The following is a 22,572-nucleotide window of genomic DNA, read 5'->3' as shown; positions in this document are numbered from 1 at the left end:
GTGAATTCTGCGGGTACCATTTACAAAGCGTTCGTAATGGTTCTCTTGGCCCCCTCCCGTGCTTGGTTTGTCACGTCGGTGTAAGAGGAAAATCGCAGTTGTGTATCAATTGTGGCGGAAAGCGATACAGGGAACTAAAACGCTATTATGACAAACGAATAAAAAACGCCGTCATTGACCCCACCGCTGACTTCGTCATCAAAACCCCCCAAGACTACGTTGAAAGATTCATAATTAAACCAAATAATAAATTAGACAAGTAGTATTATTATATAAATGGACCAAGAGTTCAGACCTCACCCCTTGCTCGTCAATTACGAGGCATCTCGCGACGGCATTGTTAGAAACCGCAAACTGAAGAAGCCGGTTGGTACCGTAAGTAATCAGGGGTATCTGATGTTTGGTGCCGGAAAGAAGAAGTACCATGTTCATAGGGCGGTATTTGAGGTATTCAACGGATTAATCGAAAATGGACTTGTGATTGATCATATTAATAATAATAAGACTGATAATTCTCTTATAAACTTGCAAGCTGTCTCGCAGAGTCAAAATACCAAAAAAGGCCAAACCGGTAAATACCCAAAGAAAGCAAAACCCGTAAAGTCATTTGATACAACAACTCACGAGGAAAAAATATTTCAGTCGATGAATGAAGCCAGTAGATACTTTGACATTTGTATCGCCTCAATACGAAAAGTAGCAGAACGAGTATATCAAACAGCAATCTCAAAAAAGACCGGGCATAGAATTCGATTTTCATATATAGATACGAAGTCACCGGCGCCTATGGCGCTGACGAAGTCGCCATGACAATAAATTGTCCATTCCGGAAGAAAACAAAGTATTCAGTATTGTTGAACACCTCGGGATTGATACACGGGGTTTCATTTTTTTTTATTTAAAAACAAGATGTTCTATAAGAATAATGAATATCGAAGACATCAATAATATATTAGCCGAGATTTCAAAATTAAAAAATCAAGGAATTGAATTATCTGATGGTCTCGACAGTGAAAAAATATTATCCGATTATGAGATTATTAACGAACAGTCGAAACGGGGGCGTTTTACCCTGGCCCGCGAGTACTTTTTTATAAAACGATTACAACATACGATCAATGAAAACTTGTACCACAATGACGCAAATGCATTCATTGGACTATTTACTGCCGTTGAAATAATACGAAAAAAACTCGGACGTGTTTATGAACGACGCCGGGAGATTTCTAGTAAGATCAAAAACATTAGAAGGATTATAGACGAAAACTCCGTGGAACCCCCGATGGTACACTCGGCGGAAAATTAGAAAATTGCGGATCAATTTACAATAATGGTAGGTGAATCACTTACTACTCGGCTAGCCAGAGAGCGACTAGCAGCGCTTAGAAAGTTTATACCGTTACGAGACAGAGTGAGAGAGAAACTTCAAACGCGACAACAAATGCAAACTGATTTTGCTGTTGGAAGTGAACAGTTATTTGCCCCGGTAACTAAAGCGACTAAGGATGTTACGGCGGTAACTGTACCCGTTCTTGGTGCGCTTGAAAAGATAGCGGCAGAGACAAAACAAACAAAAAGGTCTTTAGAAACACTCCCTGCAAAAATAGCGGCTGCTACAACACTTAGGCCACCACCACTCGCTATAACCGAACCACAAGAACCTTATGTTACAATGGCCGACGAGGAAGAACTAGGCGCTACTGCGAAAGAACCAGAAGAAGAAATACCAGAAGAAGAAATACCGGAAGAAGAAATACCGGAAGAAAAAGAAGGGAATATACCCCGTATTGTACTCAAGAAGAGCACAATAGATCAAATTAGAGACTTCAGCAACAGGGAAGAATTAATTAATTTTACTGCCAACAATTTTGCTAAGAACATACGAGATAAGAAGCATATCAATAGCGGTTACGAGAAAAATATAAAGTCGTTAAAGGACTGGGCAAGAATAGTGTATTTAGCAAGTAAACATAAAGATGCATTACCACATCGTAGTAAATCCGATTACGACGCATTCCACAAGGAAGTTAAGAGTATAACACCAAAAAAAGGAAAAGGATACTCTGTTGGTAAAGAATCCTACGGCGTTACCTGTCCTAATAGTGTTCACAGTGATATATCACGGCTGGAAGTACTAATCGGAGGAAAACGAGCCGGAAATAACTCTACGGAAATAATCAATGAGGCCGCTGATATTTGCAAGCGGTTATTTACAGGCGGTATTATGGACATTAATGCATATCGAACGCTCATAGACGAGCTCGTGGATGATTAATTGGAAAACTGGTGTTTTTAATAAGGATGATCATACACTACAACCATGATAAACCAGTACTCGTCTACGTGGTAAACTCGCGATTGCCTGTTTACCGTGCGTACTATGGAGATGGTCTCGGTAGCACCATTGCGGGGTTATTTACAAGAATGGCTCCAAAAGTAGCGCCGTTAGCCAAACAATTAGGAATGAAGGCTATTGATGTTATTCGTGATAAGGGTATTAGTGCCATTGGAGATGTTGCCGGAAAGGCGCTTTCAGCCGCGCGGGACAAACTAATGTCGTTGGTGAAATCCAAGAGATTCTCAAAAAGAAAACAGATGCCATCAACGACAGTGATGCCTGCAAATGTCAGTAAAGTAATAAATAACGCCGTGGAGGAAAAATTAGAGTCGTTGGCGACGACTCAGTCGTTGGCGACTTCGCCATCCGCCGATGCGGCAACCAACGCGCTCATGAACGCGATAGCGGGGAGTGGTTTAAATTCGAAGAATTTACGACGAAAACGACGTTGATGGATTTCAATTGAAAACATCAACATGATAAATAATAGAATGTTTGCGCGAACCGCTGATCCCGCGTTTGATATGGACGCCCCAGTGCGCAGGGATGATTCTGTCCGTGATTATCAATATTATTCTTATTATGCAGCGCAACCCGACCTACGATCGCGAATTGAACTTCAGGTCCAAGATACCAGTAAATACTTTCTGCCGTGTGAAGCGTTTATCGAAATCGAGGGAGAACTCGTGACAAATGCCGCCGATAATGCACCATACGCAGATGACCCTCGTGTTCGAGTTGGTTTCGTCAACAACGGTATCATGGCGTTATTTGAGAGCGCCAGATATCTTATTGACGGGCGAGAAATTGAATCAATAGAACGCGAGGTTGATGTTGCAACAACGATAATTGGGTTGGCGAGATACTCGGATGATTATACAAGATCGGCGGGCCCATCTATGATGTTTGCGAAGGACACCGACGATAACGCTGACCATATTCAGTACATCAACGTGCTGGCGGAAAGAGATACCGCAACTGACCCACAGGCTGAAGCAGCTAACCCAGACCGCAGAGCAAGACCAGGCGCTAATTTCAATATTATAAAAAGTACTAACGATAATTTTAATCTAGGATTCGCAACACGAGTAGGGATGTTGCAAGGACCACGCCGAAAGTTTTCATGCGCGATTCCACTCCATCACATATTTGGATTCTGCAGAAATGTCAGGAAGGTTATCTATGGGGCTAAGCATACAATCGCGCTGACGCGAAGGGGCGATGATAACAATGCAATATGGCGTGCTGCTGGCGTCGCTGCCGGTAAAGTCGTTTTAACTAAAATGGCATTGTGGATGCCGGTGCTGACTCCATCAGTTACCACGGAAGCACGATTGTTAGCATTTATGGAACAGGGAGGGAAATCGTTGTTGAGTTGGCTAGCGGTAACAACTGATGCTAAAGAGGATAACGTCGCCGATACGTTTACATGGCACCTGGCATCAAAACAGGGTGTTTCAGCCCCGCGTCATATATTCATAGCGCTGCAGAATAGGAATCGATTGGGTAATCAAGAACACAGCCATATGATATTTGATAAATTAGGAGTCAGGGATGTTTCGCTGAGAATAAACGGACAACAGGAACCGTCCGAGGACATACAGCTTAATTACGACGACAACCATATCGCACGTGTGTACCATCGATTGCTGTCGTATATGGGTCGTGATCAAAACGTCGACACTGGTTTGCAAATATCACAACTTGATTTTAAAAAACTGTATCCGATTTATTATTTTTCGCTGGAACATCTTGATTTAACGAGACAATCCGTCGTTGATATACACTTCCGAGCTCGTATAGCCCCGGGTGGTGTTAATTATAGAGCGGTTGCTGTCATTCTCAGCGATAAATCAATGCTGCTAGAAGGTGTTGGTGGACGAATGAGAATCGTTGATGCGCCAGTGGAAAACATGTAATTGAAAGCACAAAACGCGTTTACAATAAAATGTCGTATAGTGTCGTCAGTGTAGAGTTGACCGATGGTCAAGTCAAGAAATTACGATCAAAGTCGGCTAAACAATGCGGAACCACAATAACGCTGAAGCCGTCGCAGATGGCGGGTGGTAATCATAAGATATCGTTGACGGCGCGTCAAATAAAACATTTCAATGATGCGATGAAGAATAAAAAGGGTGTTCAAATAGATTTTTCGGCCGCAGCAATTAAAAACATGGAAAAGACCGGTGGGATATTTCCGCTGTTAGCTGCGATTCCGGCATTGATTGCCGCGGCCGCACCAGCAGTGGCTAAGGCGGCGGCGTTGGGGGCCGTTGGTACCGCGGCGGGGATGGCATTGAAGAAGGCAACCGGGAAAGGCTACAAAAAAAACGACCCGTAGCCGGAAAGGGTCTAAGACTACCGGGAACCCCGTATTCATGGTACTCGGGAAAGGGTCTAAGACTACCGGGAACCGTTTATTAACTCGGGAGTCAATGACTCCTGAGTCTATGACTCCAATGTCTAATTTTGATTTAATAGACGCCGCAAACGCGCTAGCGATAAAAAACTTCAGAGGTGTTTTTATGAGGGATCAATTACCGGCGGCACCAAGGAATATTGAAACCGGCATAATTAACCTCGATGGATCCTCCGGAGCGGGAACTCATTGGGTTGCGTACGCGATTGATCCGCGTGCGATCGTCTATTTTGATTCATACGGGTTAGCCCCACCAAACGAATTCATGCGGTATATCCGGGCGTGTTCAGCCCGGGTTTTTTATTCCACGCTGCCAACACAGCGATTAAGTGACCCACCGATATGTGGCCGTGAGGTATTGAACGTACTTGCGGCGATTTCATCATCGCGAAAACCACCTCATGTGGTTGTAAACGAATACACTAGTGGGGTCGTAGAAGCTCAACGGATTTTAGAGAATAACATTTACAATAATAATGATTGATATTTGGGGACGATCGGTTTCGGCGCTGAAAGAATCCACGGAAACAGCCGCCACCGATGACATAAAAAAACTAATTGAGGATGAAATCGCTGATACGTTGAACTTAACCAGTGTTGACCCAGATGAAATAGTTGTATTTCAAGACCGCCAGGGTAAATTGAAATCCGGTAATGTGTCACTGAATGATGTTTTAATACGACAGCGTGATGCCGACGAGAACACTATCGCGCTGTATACCAGCGACGGACGACTCAAACCGGGTCGAAATATAGTGGAGATAGAGAGAATGATAGAATTAATCCGAGACGGTGGTATAAGGTTGAATAGATCAATAATCGAACTCGAAGGGCATGTGAAAACAACTATCGATAGATTTTTTGGGTACCCGATAGTATTCGAACCAAATCTTGCAACAATAAAAAATACTATTTTGGAGTTTACGACGCTGTCGGGCCAATTTTACACGTTACGAAAAAATGTTAACAGGATCGATGACAACTTTGATAAATTCCTTGGTAAAAAAAATACCAAGCCGGATGAAATCACAATAACTATAAATGATATCACTGCGTATGGACAGGAAATAGAAACAATCAAAACTGATGTTGCAACAAACAAAAAGGGTGTAGACGCGCATGAACGGGAAATAGAAATAATCGGCGCTAATGTTGCAACGATCATAAATAATGTAGACTCGCATGGACGGAAAATAGAAACAATCAAAACTGATGTTACAACGATCATAAATAATATAGACGCGCATACACAGGAAATAGGAATAATCAAAACTGATATTGAAGCGAACAAAAAGGGTGTGGACGCGTATACACAGGAAATAGGAACAATCAAAACTGATGTTGAAGCGAACAAAAAAAATGTAGACGCGTATTGGCGGGGAATAGGATTAATCAAAACTGATGTTGCAGCGAACAAAAAAGGTATAGACGTGCATACATATGAAATAGAAACAATCAAACTTGATGTTGCGGCGAACAAAAAAAGTATGACCGAGAATACACGGGAAATAGAAACAATCAAAACTAATGTTGTAACGATCATAAATAATGTAGACGCGCATAGACAGAGAATAGAAACAATTAACACTAATGCTATAGCGAGCAAAAAAAGTATAGACGTGCATGAAGGGGAAATAGAAGTACTCAAAATTAATGTTATAGCGAACAAAAAAAGTATAGACACGCATATACAGGAAATAAATACACTCATTACTAGGGTTGCAGCGAACAAAAAAGATGTGGACACGCATATACAGGAAATAGGAACGATTAAAACTGATGTTGAAGCGATTAAAGACGGACTACCGAGAGTAGCAGAGCAATTCGAAAAAATAAAAATCCCTCATGAGAACATCATCAACACAGTATACACAATTCGGCATGGATCATTCGATTGGACTCCTACACAGAATACAGTAAATATTACCGCAACTGTTAAGGGTATTTATCGATTGACACTGGTTTCAATGATGCAGTTTAATATATTATCGTCGAGTTCATCCGGGTTTAACAATACAATATCAACAATTATAGACAGGAACGCAACTGAACAGTTTACAATTTATGCCGTTGATAGAAATCTAGCCCGGGCAAACATTACATGGTATGTGGAATTTGCAGCGAATCTAAGTAATTAAAAACACTAGCTCTTTTAAAATAAAAATGACCACCAAGGAAGTTGAATCAGAGGTATCACCGACGTCACATCAATATCGATTCGATACCGCAAAAGAATTTTCCGCGAACTTGAAAACGCTTTCCGAACAATACCGTGTAAAAATAAAAAAATACCGTCGTAAAATAACCGCCATCGACGCGGTCGTGTACTCGGTGTCGGGTATAGTAGCTGGCGCCGGTGTTATTTTATCCACGGTGACCACGATAACCCCGATCGCTGTTCCAATCGCTGTCTCCGCGATGACAACAGTTGCTGTAATTGCCAACGCAATCACTAGGAAGATATCATCGTGTTTTCAGAAAAAACTCAACGAGTATACAGTAAAACATCAAATAGTATCCGACGCATACTCGAAATTATCCGGGTTGATCTCGTTATCGATTGATAATTTGTTCGTATCCGATGTTGAATTCTCCACGATGGTCCAGTTGTATAGCTCCGCGATGTCAAAAATCGAGGATTTTCAACTGGAAGCCGAAACCACCTGGTTGTTGAAATTAGACACTAAAGACAACGAATAATAATAATGTCGCTGAACCCCGAAGGGTTTCAATTACTTCAGCGGATCGCGGAGAACACCACTCCGGTACAAACAAATATGATATCAATAACGTCAACGAAACCCGAATTCAGTGTAAACTTTCCATCACCGGTTCCAGTAAAGGAAATAGCACTGGCAAAATTGCGAGTATATCACAGTTGGCCTAATATCCGAGCGGACGCATTTAACGGACAACAACCTAATAACTCGCTGGTTTTTGCACGGACAAATAAACCCGATGGGACCCCAGACTGGGAGGAGGTTACAATACCAACTGGGTCATACCAAATAGAACAAATCAATAAAGAATTTCAACGCAGGATAAAATCGATCACAGGAAAGGAATCAAAAATCGCTATTACGGTTCATGAACCGACGTTATCGTCGACGATTGAAATAAGCACACCGGGGTATATGGTTGATATTTATAACAGTTCAATAAGAACCATACTAGGATGGCCTGAGAATCCACCCGCGGACACCCCCCCATCAACTATCCTCAGACACGATAACGGAGATGGTGGTAGGCATATTGCTCCATACAACGTAAATATTGCATCGGTGATAGCGATTAATCTAGTGTGTGATGCTATCGAAGGAAGTTACCAGGTAGATACCAAGCAATCAAATCAGGCTCAACAGGGATATATCCTTTATTCGTTTTCACCAACAGCCCCTCCGGGATTTTTAATCGTTGAGAGTCCGATTAATCCGGTCTATATGCGATGCCATGATCGGTTTTTAACGAGAATTAATTTTAGAATTACCGATCAGTCAAATAACCTAATTGATCTGCAAGAGGAGGAGTTAGTGATCACTCTGTTTGTAAGATCATAAAGACTTTCATTGTAAATAACCACTTAGCAGCAGAGGGGGCGATGACATCGACGCGGTCGTCGATGTGCTTACCGGACGCTGACGACGCTGGGGATCAACGCGCAGAAGGTGTTAATTAAACCAAATGACGTTTGGACGATCCCCCAACGACGTCGTCGTTTTTTTTTTACCAGGCGCTGACGACACTAGATCGTTGAGTGCAGAAAGTAATAATTAAGCAAAATAACGATTGGACAAAATGTCCGATTCGCCCCCTCTGCTGCTAGCTTCGCACAAACATAGATACAGACCAAAAATGGCAAGCTTTTTGGAACTCCTCCACAAAAGGTAAAAAACACCATGAACCCCCCCCCCCCCGCAAAAAAAAAAACGTAGATTGGAACATACAGCTACCTAAGGATACCTATTTAGAACAGAAAACCATAAACAGGATAATAACTGGAAAAACTAAACTAGCAAGCAGTTTTGGAAGGTTTATAGGACCCAAACCAGCAACGATTAACTGCTTTAACTGCCACACCACCGAAGATTTACACCAAGTATTCAATATATGCCTAAAATATCAACCCGCTCGGAAAATATTTATCAAAAACCAAAAAGAGATTGGATCACCACACACATACCCAGAGTTACTTATGGACTCGGGGCCTAGAGTGGCCGAGTGGTTTAAAGCGATCTCCGTTACGGATCACTGCCATCTCACCTCTGTCTGCGTGGGTTCGAGTCTCGGATTCATCCAATGTGGGTATGTGAGAAAGCTTGCCAGTAGCTTCTCGTGGGTCGGTGGTTCTTTCCGGGGTTTTCCCGGGTTCTTCCTCCACCATTAATACTGGCCGCCATGTATAGCCTATCGTGTGCTGAAAAATGGCGTTAAACCCTACAACAACAACAACTTATGGACTCTAATAAAAATAAACAATCAGCATACAAAAAATATAAATAAATTCATAGACTCAGCAGGAATTATGTACAAAATATAATTAATATCCCCACAAAACCAAAAGACCCAGTAACTAGCTAAATAAACGTAGAATCCCCCACATAAAAACCCATAACATATCATTCAATTTTATAAAAGTATTAATAAATAATTCACTTACGAAGCACCTATAAAAAATAAGGAAACCGCAAAATCCGAGTAATCAGCTAGGACTCCAGTCCTAGATGTCCTTAACGAACCGTGTAATCGGCTAGGACTCCGGTCTCTTGCTAAATAAAGTATAAATAACATTCAATTTCTAAAAGCATTAATAAATAAATAACTTAAAGAGGCAATATCCAAAAACTTATAAATGACATAACGTAGGAAGTACACCCTAAACACCATAATAACCTTGAAAATCTCTCTTCATACATGATTTCTACTAACAACCTCTATAAACAGCATAGAACACCCCCCCCCTTTTAGAACATTTTGAAGAAAAAACAGGAAAAAAACCCCGCAAGAAACACCAGGCAAATGCAACAAGAAACCAACGATGTGAAGCAACCAGGACCGTTCCCGAGCTCTCCTTCCCACTAATGACAGCCATCCATTCAACTGTAAAGGACTTTTATGGACCCACAGATTGAGGCCAAACTATCAGGGTTCCTTGAACCCATAAAAGCCTGGGGGAGGTGGCACCATTCCCTTCCCCAGGAACAACTAGCAGGCTGCGGTGCAGTCAGAAAAAAAGTGGCACATGCACAATTGTGCGCACGTCACTATAATTAAACTCAACAACAACAAATGTAGTTACAACATTCAACAGTATGATAGTACGTCATTTAGTTACATCATTCATCTGTATGATAGACAGTACGCTATTTAGTTACGTCATTCAACAGTTTGGTGGTACATCATATAGTTACAGCATTCAACAGTATGATAGTACGCCATTTAGTTACGTCATTCATCAATATGATAGTACGCCATTTAGTTGCGACAGACATCGGTATGATAGTATGTCAGTGAGTTACGTCATTCCTCTGTATGATAGTATTTAGAATTTGAAAATCTTAAACACGGCACATATTGTGCATGTTATAAATTTTGGGATTTTAATGAATGTATGAAACGTGTAACCATTAATTTCTGTAGCATGCTGTTTCTTTGTACAAGCAAATTATATATTTAATTAACTGAATAACGATGATGTTGACGTTAATGACATGGAGGTTTTTCGCGTTTTGGGATAAATATCAGAAATTATTATATGCTCACTTTTTTCTCCGCTAACTTTACATTGTCAGAATCGTTCAGTATTGTACGATATTGCACACCTTCATATTGCACTCACGCGCAGTACACGTGTGCCCAGTAATGTATTAGGAACTACTTTGTAAACAACTCATTAAATCATTGGTTGATAAAATTTGTTTATGAATGAATTAAAGCGGATGTTTCGTGGACTGTCACATACCGTCTGCTTTGCTATATTCCGCATTAACTTTTTTGATACAGTGTTTCGAATTTTGGCGAGGGACGCCAGATTTCATAAAATTGCTTGGTACATACAAATAACATACAACTTATAAAGGCATAAATTGTTTCCTTTAGCTTTTAATAAGAATGGCAAAAATATACATACAGTTTTACATTCTGAATTTCTTCAAAATGTACTTTCTTGGTTCTGCAAATCCGAATTACATGAGCCATGTCATGAATTCTCAAGCTTGATCACACATTTCGAAATTGCACTGTAATTTCGACTATATTCCAAATGCAATTACACCCTCCTTACTGCACTCAAAAGGAAATAAACATTAAATTCAACAGCGTCTGTTTGATAATCGCAATTGAAACATTTCATATTTTCCCACATTATGATTTCAAATAGTCAATGACAGAACAAACACACTTGCAGATGTAAACAAGCTTCTCCCGCTCTGCTTCAATCCGATGTATTTCATGTATAATTTGCACATATGAATCCAGTCCATAATCACGAAATTTCGTAGAATTGAAATTCCGATATTTTATACTATGTTTAGAACGGCGACTTTTCATAAATTTAGCTGGCAGTATAATGCATCAAACGGTGCTATTTGTCACAGAATTGACTGCTTTCATACGAAAAGGAAGATATCATATATATATTAAGTGACTTAATGATTTATTATTTAATTAAATTCGGTTTTCAAGTGCAAAAGAGTGAATTAATGACTTATTATTGACAAACCACTTGAGAATAATTTGAGAAATGTTGACAGCAAGTTTTATTTACCATATATTGGCGTGAGTTATGTGCAACTGCAAGCAACGTGGACCTTTATCTGCCGTCGTATGATACGCCGACAGATCACAGTCTTTTTCATATTAATTACTCTTAACAAACTGCACAGACCCACATCTGCAGAACATTATGCGACGGCAGATCTGGGTCTATCCAGTTTATCCGATTATATAAGGTATGCAGCCACAAATTTGACAAAAGAAAAATCTGGTTGAATCCAGGAATAATAACTTTGGATTCTGACATTTCATAAATACTTTTGAAACAAATCCGCATCCGGAATCTTCGTATGGGTAAACTCTTTTGTCGAGAAGCGTCTCGTTATGAGACGGTCTAGAACTATTTTAAACAGGCGGTGGTCTAGTACCAAATAAAGAAGTGAACGAACGCAGTGAAGAAGTGAGGGAACGCATGTTACTCAGATTCGAGACGGGGATGTGATAATGGCTGACGCAAAAAAAGCTAAGGGCACGTGCAAAAAAAGTGAGGAAACGACGATCCTGGGCTTTCCCTCAGCACTATAGCCTTGCCAATAGGGCATTTTACCTTTTGGGTTATATATATATATATATATATATATATATATATATATATATATATATATATATATATATATATATATATATATAAACAGCTTATATTATAATGATTTTACTCTATTCGGCCTTTCTCTTTACTCTATATGCTATTAGGGGATACCTAAACTTTTTCAGCACTATATCCCATGATTGTTCTGATATGCTTTTAAATCTGCATACAGTGTTCATTATTTTGCATACCTGCTTGCAAAACTATACGACCTTGACACACTTTGCTTTTTTTATACCACATCGGCTGAATGAGCACAATGTAAACAAAAGTAAACGAATTACACACAACTTTACAGTAGCGATTCAATTCTAGTTTCATTTCCTCTACCTGGAAAGATTCATGCAAATAAATATAAGATTGATAGTCCGTTTGAAATGCAAAACAAACTATGTCGGGGAGATTTATACGATTACAAGACAGAGTTCTTGGTCGGTTTCGGGAATGCCCGGCAGATGAAACTGGTGAGGTGGACATTGCAAGATTCAAAAATGGGTCAACTCTTGAAAAGAGTTTTCTAATAGTATCAACTCTAATAAACACTGGTCTCTTTGTGTGGGTAATTTACAGTGTAATATCACAAGAGGAAAATAATACAAAGAAAACTTGCACAAGTTCATATTCTTATGGAAGCATATGTGTAAACTGTGGAGATCTGGACAAATTTAGAGACAATTTTTCCAACAATAATTTGAACTCGTATATAGAAAAACACTGGAGAAAATCATGTGCTATGGAGGATCTCTGTTGTATAGAAAACGTGGAGTATATTAATCATATCGCCAAAATTGTGAGCTCTCTCTTTATTTCTCTCTCTCTCTCTCTCTCTCTCTCTCTCTCTCTTGGTACCAACTTCATTCATTGAAATCTATTATGATTTTCACACAGCGCTTAAAAGTAATTTGATTTCAGTAACATTTATCGGAATATGACACTTACGTTAAACGAGTGAAATGCGATAATAATTAATTACATATTAAATATTTTCAAATGAAATACCCGGTAAGACAAAAATTATACTACTGCTTCTACATTCATTTTCTTCTTATTATTATTGCTATTACAGTTAGTGCTATTTTAAGTTACCATTCATTTTGTATAATTTATTAACTCTTTCTTTGAGAAATGATTTTCCACATGAGTTTACTGCAATGATAAAATTTAGAACAGGAAATATAGATGCAAAAGATGTTTCATAATTAGATCTATAGCCAAGTATTTTTGTTTGATACTTAGATCTGTTAAATTGTATAGTTTCAGCAATAAGTTTCATCGTTATATAAACCCACAAATTCTCTATCGCCATACCCTTGTTTTGCCTATATTAATCTCTTCCGTCAGCTAGCAGATCTAAGTCAGAAATCGTTTTAAAAAAATTACAGATGACATTGTTACTCATTCGCAACTTGAATAACAGGAATGCATTCCGATAATTGCCATTAGCTACCATTCGGACCATCTCGGTTATTTACGAAACAACGAGAAGTTACGAATATATCGATTTGTTTTTCATTTGCAACTTGTTGGTCAATCCTAAGGCGAGTCCAGTTTATATAAATAGCCGAGATTGTTCGAATATATTAATTTCTTTTCTGCGAAGATATTTCCGGGTAACACAGTGTATTTTTTTTTTATTTCTGTGGCCATCTACAGTTTCGAATTTTGCAAAGGGGTTAGATTTGTAAAGAAAAATAATTTCCCAGGTTTTCCTCATTGGTGATACTATTTAAAAAATGATCTTCTATATTTTTGGTATTGTTACAAGAACTTTGAATTGCCTTTGGTGTGTAACTGATGGATTTAATATGGCTTACAGAGTATACAGCTTGGCCTTACTTCGGCTATGCAGCTACTAAAAAAAAGGCTAGTTCCGCTTGGTCATTTTCACTCCATGGATTTTAGAGGTAAATGGGGGAAGGGGGAACTAATTAGTGATGGTCTAATGGTAGAATTCGAACCCTAACCATTTCGATTGTGAGTCCGCCACTTTAACCACTGAGCCACCACAGCTCTGAGTAAAGAAGAAAGTCGACATTCAATCACGACAACATACAACGTTTATTCCTAAAATGCAAAATAAATTGCTTTGCAGTATACATGCCATATTAAATCGCATGTATATCTCGCCTACGCTAAAAATAAATACATAAAAGGAAAATGAAGCATTAAAAAAACAGATGTGTCAAAGATTTTAATAAAGTATTTTTAGTTCGCTGCTCATACGGAGACACGGTGTAATACGGATTATTTGCTTGATTAAGAAGTTGATTGCTGCATATGATTTGTTATTTTTATCATTTTATTTGGTGCTTTACGGTCCAGCAACACAAGTAGGTTATTTGGTACCAGGGCAATTGGAATAATGCGCCTTGCCCATAGACATAATAGTAGCCAACCTAGGATAATTCAATGCTAGGATTCGAACCCACACCCCTTCGGTCGCAAGTCCAGTATGCTAACCACCGACACTACAACTCCTGCAGCAGACGAATACATTTAGGGTTATATTCTACTGAGGCAATTAGAAGAAAGAGCATTGCACAGGGACATACCATGGTGGCCGATCGAGTTTGGCCTGGGCAGGATTCGAATCATCACTCGTCAATTAGCGAGTCACGCACGCGAAAACTGAATATATCATATTGATGTGACTTTGGAACATTGAGACCGGGTTGCACAACGTGTCTCTAATTTTAAATTCCCGTAAATTATTTGTATTTATATCTGATTTATATGCATTACTCAAAACAATGCATGCAATACTTTGCCATTCGGGATTTTCCGTCTGGTGGATAGGCTACATTTTTATTGATGCATGACTGTATAAATTGTTAACAAGTCATTTATTTAACACACACACACACACACACACACACACACACACACACACACATACAATCGTCCTGTTTTAATACCAAAACAGCACTATTTATTTTTTTCAAGTCTAACTTGATACGTGTAAAAATTTCCAATGAGAAGATAATCTGTTAGTATAATTGAAGGACACTATTTGCTGTGTCGCTGCCTCCTCAAGCAACCCAGGTCTTTCAAATTTTCGGTTGGCGATGATAATCTATATTTATTTCATCATCAGATTATGCTACAGATAACCAATATTTATCTGTATTATTATTAGATTATGTTACAGATGCAAATGCAATCACAGACCAATGTGGACAAAGTTCGGCCTGCTGCAAACGTCTTTCTAGATGCAGAGACAACGAATAAATGTGAGTACAGTAATCCATGCATGTTAATTGTTAACAATCATAACTTGATGTACTTCCGAAACTGGATTTGTTTGTCGTTTCAGATATTCCCCCAGCTTTCATTATCTATTGTTAGCCTTTCCACGTCCTATCTATCCCCATTAGATGGTTATGGTAGATACTTAAGTAGCTTTTAGTTTACGATACTTCAGTAGCTTTTGGTTTATCTTCCTTACTCTTTGCGATTCCTATGCTATTCCTCAAGCATTGCAACCAATCCGAAGCAATCCGAATCGTATCCTATTCTTCAAGCATTATAACTGATCGAATCAATTTGGTTAAAATCAAGATCTGACATGTAACGATAAAAGTTCATTTTCTAATGACCTTTCAACTTCGCTGGCCAAGTTTTCGATATGTTAATTCTATCTACACCTTGGCGGATCGAGCAGATATTCTAATGCTTTGTCCTACCGACATCAATTGGTTTTAATGAGTTGCCTCCCTTAGTATGTAACGCCAACTAACCAACAGCATATAACAGTGCTGCATTGTACATCGGCCGAAAATGGTGAGGCAATTGACTTCAAAAATATATTTTGTAAGTCTAAGATCAAAAGTATGATTACGTACCAGAGAGAAACCATTAATGACGGTGTATTGGAGTGAAAGGTATTTATACAAACACCGACCGGCAGCTTATTTATGAGTCCATTCAGGTTGTGTCCTCCCTTGTCTCGGTCATGTAAGAACATCGTTAAAATTTGAACAACTTAATTTTGATTGGATGCATTGGCATGCCGCCACATCCAATAAAATTCACAGACCCGAAACACAGACATATCTGTTCGATCCACCGAGGTGTAGATAGGGCTAACATATCGGAACCTTGGCTAGCAAAGATGGTGACCTTTACAATTCCCGGTCTTCTCATTTTTGGTAATCTATAAGATACAACGTTGCATTTTTTGTTAGGGAGAGCTATGGTTAGAAATGTTATCTTTCAATCTGAAAGGACTAACTTGCGATCCGATTATAACGGCTATTTCGCTTGATTATGCGATCCAATTGCAACAGCCGTATCACCTGAGTTGGGATCCGATATAATAACCATATTGTCAGAGTCAGGATCCGAATACAGTTAAATGGCTGGAATCGTTCTCCGAATATAGCAGTCACGTCGCTGGGGTAGGGATATCTACGCCAGATAATTAGCATATCATTTTCTATGAAGTGAAAATTTATTCTCGCACTGGCATCGCCTTGATAATCATGCTTTGAGTGTCCTAGGGACAATAATAAAACCGATGGTAGTACGAGAATGGCTACAATGTGACAACCTTAGCTAAGACAAAAATTTCGATTAACTGAAAACTTCACCAGAACTGGGTATCATTATCTATTCAGGTGTATAACCTTGTTAACGCAGGTGTATGATCTTGTGATTTAGGTATGATTGCATATGTATCACTTTGTGATCAAGATATAATTGTGTCACGTTTCTGACCAAGATAGGAATGAGTGACCGCAGTGTACTCTGTACGATTGCTTGGCGTGAACTATATGTCCAAAACGTAGTACAAGTGTCCTTGATCTCACTGAAGTTTCTTGACCGGCTGACAAACATCTGTGTAGGCCAAATATAGAGTCAGATATGAAGGAGATGATTGTTGGTAGAGTCTTCTCAATGTGTACATATATGTATGTCTGTCCGTCCTTCAATTGTCTTAAGATTCTCTTATATAATGATCTTTGAGTTTTCATAGGGACCCGAAGTAAAAGGCAAAAAAATACTCAAGCTAAATCATTTGAAATTGAGAGCCATCTTGATAAATATGATAAGCAATCCTAGACAATTTTTACAAAGGAATAAGAAAATGCATGCAAAGGATCACACTGTATCAATGAAGGTATATGTTTCCTTGACGTTTGCTGATCGAAAGGAGAATAAGTTAAAAATACGAATTTGTAACGTTTTCTTTAATTGTTATTCTGCTCTAAGACAAAGGGTAAAAGAGCACACACAAAGACCAGACTCAGTCAATAGTGTACACATGATCAGGCTCGGAAGAAGCAGAAGAACCGGAGTTGGTGAGAAACACACCTGCTTCCGGCATTTTTTTATGCGCTTTATCAATGTAAAAAGAAAAACGCACAATGAAAGGAACACGAGCTTTAACAAACACAAACTACAAATACAGTACAACATTAAGACTTCTTCTCCACTGTAGGAAAACACAAAGCAAAATAGGGTAATCAGGCTAAAAAAGACGACGTGCTAAAAAGATATCCAAGACATAACTGATAACAGAGAGATTTCTGGGTACCTGTATAGCCCACAAATTATACTATTTGGCGAGATGATCGATGCAGAAGTGAAAGAAAATGATGGACATTCTGAAAAGTTAGTGAACAATATACCCTACAACCACAGTCCTACCTATTCGAGTTTGGTGGTCATCTTGTAATTATCAAGACATGATGCCTTTCAGCTCAGCGATAAAGTCAGGCATTATTTTTCAGTATCTTGCAATTTTATAATTTTGTACCTTGTTGTTCAGCCTGCAATACAGCATCTCTGTGGTTAGAACAACCTTCATTTCAATTGGAGGACATAGGCCTACAAAAATGCCAACAATTAGCTTTATTAGTAAATTTCCAAGATTAGCTGGATGAGTAAATTTCCACAATTAGCTGGATGAGTAAATATCCACAATTAGCTGGATGAGTAAATTTCCACAATTAGCTGGATGAGTAAATTTTCAATAGTAGCTGAATGAGTAAATGTCCACAATTGCTGGATTAGTAAATGTCCACAAGTTGCTAAATGAGTAAATTTCAGCTAAAATAATGATTGAAAACTAATACAAAGGTATGTTTTCACGACCAAATCAACGCTAATACAACGGTCTGTTAGCACCACTAATTCAGCACTGATACAACAATCTATTAGCGCGACTAAATCAACGCTAATACAACGATCTGTTAGCACGACTAATTCAAAGCATTTGAAGAACACAAAGTTCAGTGCAATAATAATTAGTAGACACAATGAAGTATGACTGTTCACAAAATTAATTACATATGTATCGTTTATGGACACTACCATGATCAATAATACATGTGGGGGGGGGGGGATATGAGAATAAAACAGTAATCCAGCATCATTTGGATAACCAACCATTTACCCTACTTTTCTTCTTCTTAGCTTCATGGCAACATCTGTAAATGGTTTTGGTTGGGACGGAAGTAAATGCGAAACGTTTTATTTTTCAGCCAGTTCACTTCGCTGGAGTTTGATGCAAGGTTTTGGTACAGCTTTCGAGTCCAATAGCGGAATACTGGACAATAACACCGCTCTGGTAGTGCCAGCTGCGGGAGACTATTTTCTCTACTCCTTCATCACCTTTAAACCTAGGACGGGGATCGGGGAAGAGGAAGGTACCATTAGTCACCACGTATACCGAGAGCGTCAATTCTTATCTGTTACAACGAAGCAGCTCCTGCTCGTAGATCGACAAAGAAGACGAATGGGAGATAACTTGTTTCAGTCCAGTTATTTATCCGCAGTCCTTCGGCTAAGGACAAAAGACAGAATCTTCACAGAAGTATCAAAGGTGTCGGCTGTATATGGCTCTGTTATGTCGAATTTTTTTGGAATATATAAGATTTGAAACAGGCACCTGGCCTTTTATTGGAACCCATAAAATCGGACTCGGTGACCTGACCTTTTATTGAATATATATGATTTAAATCTAGGACCTGGTGTTCTGTTGGAATCTATAAGATTTGAAATGGGGACCTGGTGTTCTGTTGGAATCTATAAGATTTGAAATGGGGAGCTGGTCTTTTGTTGAAGTTAATCAGATTTGAAGCGGGGACCTGTTCTTTTGTTGGAATATGTTAGATTTTAAATGGAGAGCTTGTCATAGGCTGAAGTCTGAAGCCTTACGATGTAATTTCAAAATGAATGGTCATTCAATATGTAGTCCACGTGGCCTTTTTTATATCTATGATACATTTGAAATCTAGACAGTAACGTGCACTTTTAGTTTTCAGTGTTCAAAACATTTCCGTAGGAAGCAGAAAATTTATAACTAAACTATTTGGCACTAGCCCACTTAAACACTTGTTGTTGTCGTTTCCTTTTTAATTTTTTTTTTGTTGCGTGCCACGGATCAATGATCTCATTAGTTTTTGTGCTCTGATTTACTATAGCGTCCACAAGAAAGATGAAAGACATAAAGACGAAGAGCGTCACTTAGACAGAGCACAGTGCAGGCGAATATCACTAGATTGAAGTTATATTGTTTTACTTCTTCCTAATCTCGACAATACTTTAAGGAAGGGCTCAAGTCCGATACATCAGCACCAATTTAACATCTTTAAACATGTTACCGAAAGGAATAAATAATAAAACTTGTGTACAAATGGTAACTATAGATGATATAATCCCTCTGGAATTCATTTGTTCTGGCTTACTCCGAAATGGCGACCATTCAGTTTGTTATTTCTAACCTGGTCTTCTTTTTTAAAGAATTTTTGCCTTGTAAATATATAAAGATAGCAATAGAAAATTATGTTTGGACTAACGTCATGGGGGGGGGGGGATTAAAGTAAATTCCAGTCGTGGTGTGTTTAGAAGACAATTTTTGTGGGAGCAAGTTTTAAGGCATGTAGGTGACATATTCAACAGCCGTCATATTGCTGTTATTGTCTACTTTCTGAGTACTCGCGCTCACTAATACTTATCAACATTTCGAGAGAGACAAAGACAAACGCATATGATGTCCAGCTTTATGGTATTATGATTGTTCCTTCCACACAGCATGGTCAGTTTTATCCTATATGCAGGCCTAGCTCAGTACATTTTTAAATCAGCGTCATGTAGCTAAAGCTACATAACTACTTTTAAATACTTCGTGTGAAACAAATTATATACTGTTAGCTACATTTAATGACGCTGATCTGAAAATGACCGTGCTACAGATAGGATAAAATTCTCAATGCTGTGTGAAATGAACAATATAACAGAAAACACTGATCCATGCATATGGACTATAGACCTATACACTTCATAGCCTCCCAACTCTTTTAACAACAACGGAAAACTTAGTAACAGCCAGAAAAGTGTTCTATAAAAGATGCTTTTTCTAATTTTGTTATGCATCTCCGTTGTGCCCCAGTTAAATCAAAAATATACCTACAATATTAAATGACAAATAATACACTTACCAGCCAGAGGAATCAATTATCCGCCAGCACATTAATCCATAAGCAAATTTCACTGTAGCACTTGCCATATTTCCAGGACAGAAAAATAAATGTTCAAAGAATCCTTGAACTTGAAAGTTTAGCACATGGTTATCCGCTAGAGTCCGTTTTTGGAGGGTCTATTATACACGGGGGTAATTTTACAATCATTATTAAGGACAACACAAGTATGTCACACACAGTTTCACCTCCTCCAGAAAGAAAGAATAGTCATATACGATAGTGACACAGATCTCTAATTACCCATGAATAATCTAAAGAAAGATGTTACTCTTCGTTACAGCTTTGTACTAAGTATAAATACAGTAGAGCTGAGTAGCCAATATCGTTTTATTATTTACAATATAACTTTTCAAAATTGGAACTGATGAAAATAAAACAGTTTCTTGTAATAAATATTAATCATTTATTGTCAATTTCATATAACATCCATATATTAAATGTGATAATACCTCATTATTATGCTACGTTTTATGTTGTTATTTTTCTTTGCTCACGCGTATAAACTGTTTACTTCGGACGCAACAGTCACACCACAGCCCTCATTAACATAATTATATTCATGCGCCACATGTAACATTGGGCGTGAACAATAGTGAAGAATTCTTTTTACTTTAAAAGAAAATATTGGGTGAGAAAAATAATCTACGTTGGGGTTTGGACCGAGACAAGGAAATCCCAGTCGCGGGTTTATATTGTATGTTTCCCCACGAGGCTTGCCCGAGTTTGATAGACATATAATATAAACCCGCGACTGGGATTTCCTTGTCTCGGTCCAATAATCGGGCAAGATACATCGTTATAATATATTATTTGGACAATCACGTCATATTATAACCATAAGATATATTGCACAGTGCATGTCAAGTGCTTGCCTAGTTAGCTGGGTTATTCATTTCGGTTTATATCACGTGTTTGCCTGGCCCAGCTTATTCATTTCAGTTTATATCACGTGATTGCCTAGCCCTGGTTTTCATTTTTGTTTATTTAACGTATTAGCCTGGCCCGGATTTTTATTCCGGTTTAAATCACGTGTTTGCCTGGTCAGGGTTATTTATTTCAGTTTGATTTTTGTTGATAAAACTGAAGAAAGCCTGTCATTTCCACCAATTAACCCACATATATGCAGCATGAAAACTGAAAGCAGTTCGAACGTTCAAGCTTGAAGGTTGGTGACTTGGGTTTGTCACCTAATAAGCTGGCGACTGGTCATTCTGATTTAGGTCTTCCTTGTTTAAAACTTGCCACTCTGTCATAAAACATTTCTTTGGACCAAATGTGAATCAAAAACTTTTTTTACGAACGAAAAGTCTGTATTTGTCCATTTCTAGTGTTAGGGTTAGGATTTCAAACTTTGGAGTAACATTATTTACTCGAAATGTTGAGTAACGTTTTATGAGAGCGTGGAATGGTATGTATATGGGGGGGGAAGTTGAGTAGCAGCAGGGGGGGCGAATCCGACATTTTGTCCAATCGTCATTTGGCTTAATTAATATTTCTGCACTCAGCGGATCCGGTGTAGTCAGCGCCGGTAAAAAAAAAACGACGTCGGTCCATCCTACACGACGGTGACGTCATTTGGTTTAATGCGCGCCGATCCCAGCGTCGTCAGCGTCCGGTAAACACAGCGACGACCGCGTCGATGTCATTTCCCCCCCTGCTGCTAAGAAGTTATTTACAATGATCTCACAAATAGAGTAACCACTAACTCCTCCTCTTGTAGATCAATTAGGTTATTTGACTGATCGGTAAGTCTGAAATTAATTCTCGTTAAAAACCGATTATGGCATCGCATATAGACCGGATTAATTGGGCTCTCAACGATTAAGAATCCGGGAGGGGCTGTTGGTGAAAATGAATAAAGGATATACCCCTGTTGAGCTTGATTTGATTGCTTGGTATCTACCTGGTAACTCCCTTCGATAACATCACACACTAGATTGATTGCTATCACCGATGCGATATTTACATT

General features: G+C 38.8%; 1 protein-coding gene across 2 annotated transcripts; it reads left to right on the top strand.

Moving 5' to 3' along the window:
* Nucleotides 1-12,305: 12,305 nt before the first annotated feature.
* LOC149800836 (tumor necrosis factor ligand superfamily member 15-like) lies at nucleotides 12,306-21,062 on the top strand. Of its 2 annotated transcripts, none has more exons than XM_089954846.1 (3): nucleotides 12,306-12,907; nucleotides 15,254-15,347; nucleotides 18,603-21,062. In XM_089954846.1, the coding sequence occupies exons 1-3, from the start codon at nucleotides 12,509-12,511 to the stop codon at nucleotides 18,998-19,000; spliced, it is 891 nt and encodes a 296-aa protein (XP_089810972.1). In that variant the 5' UTR covers nucleotides 12,306-12,508; the 3' UTR covers nucleotides 19,001-21,062. The 2 variants fall into 2 exon arrangements, with proteins under 2 accessions (XP_089810972.1, XP_089810973.1); XM_089954847.1 differs by having other exon boundaries at nucleotides 12,311-12,907; nucleotides 15,266-15,347.
* The last annotated feature ends 1,510 nt before the right edge of the window (nucleotides 21,063-22,572 follow it).

Source organism: Sinohyriopsis cumingii, chromosome 4 (assembly GCF_028554795.1).
Source record: "Sinohyriopsis cumingii isolate HCF-2022 chromosome 4, ASM2855479v2, whole genome shotgun sequence".
NCBI lineage: Eukaryota > Metazoa > Mollusca > Bivalvia > Unionida > Unionidae > Sinohyriopsis > Sinohyriopsis cumingii.
The sequence above is the reverse complement of the archived record's forward strand: the minus strand, read 5'-3'. Positions and strand labels throughout refer to the sequence as shown.

Excerpts from the sequence above, each read along its gene's own strand:
- LOC149800836 (XM_089954846.1), top strand. The coding sequence starts at position 12,509 with ATGTCGGGGAGATTTATACGATTACAAGACAGAGTTCTTGGTCGGTTT. Across the intron at positions 12,908-15,253 it reads TTAATCATATCGCCAAAATT|ATTATGTTACAGATGCAAAT; the intron begins GTGAGCTCTCTC and ends TATTATTATTAG. Across the intron at positions 15,348-18,602 it reads TGCAGAGACAACGAATAAAT|CCAGTTCACTTCGCTGGAGT; the intron begins GTGAGTACAGTA and ends TTTATTTTTCAG.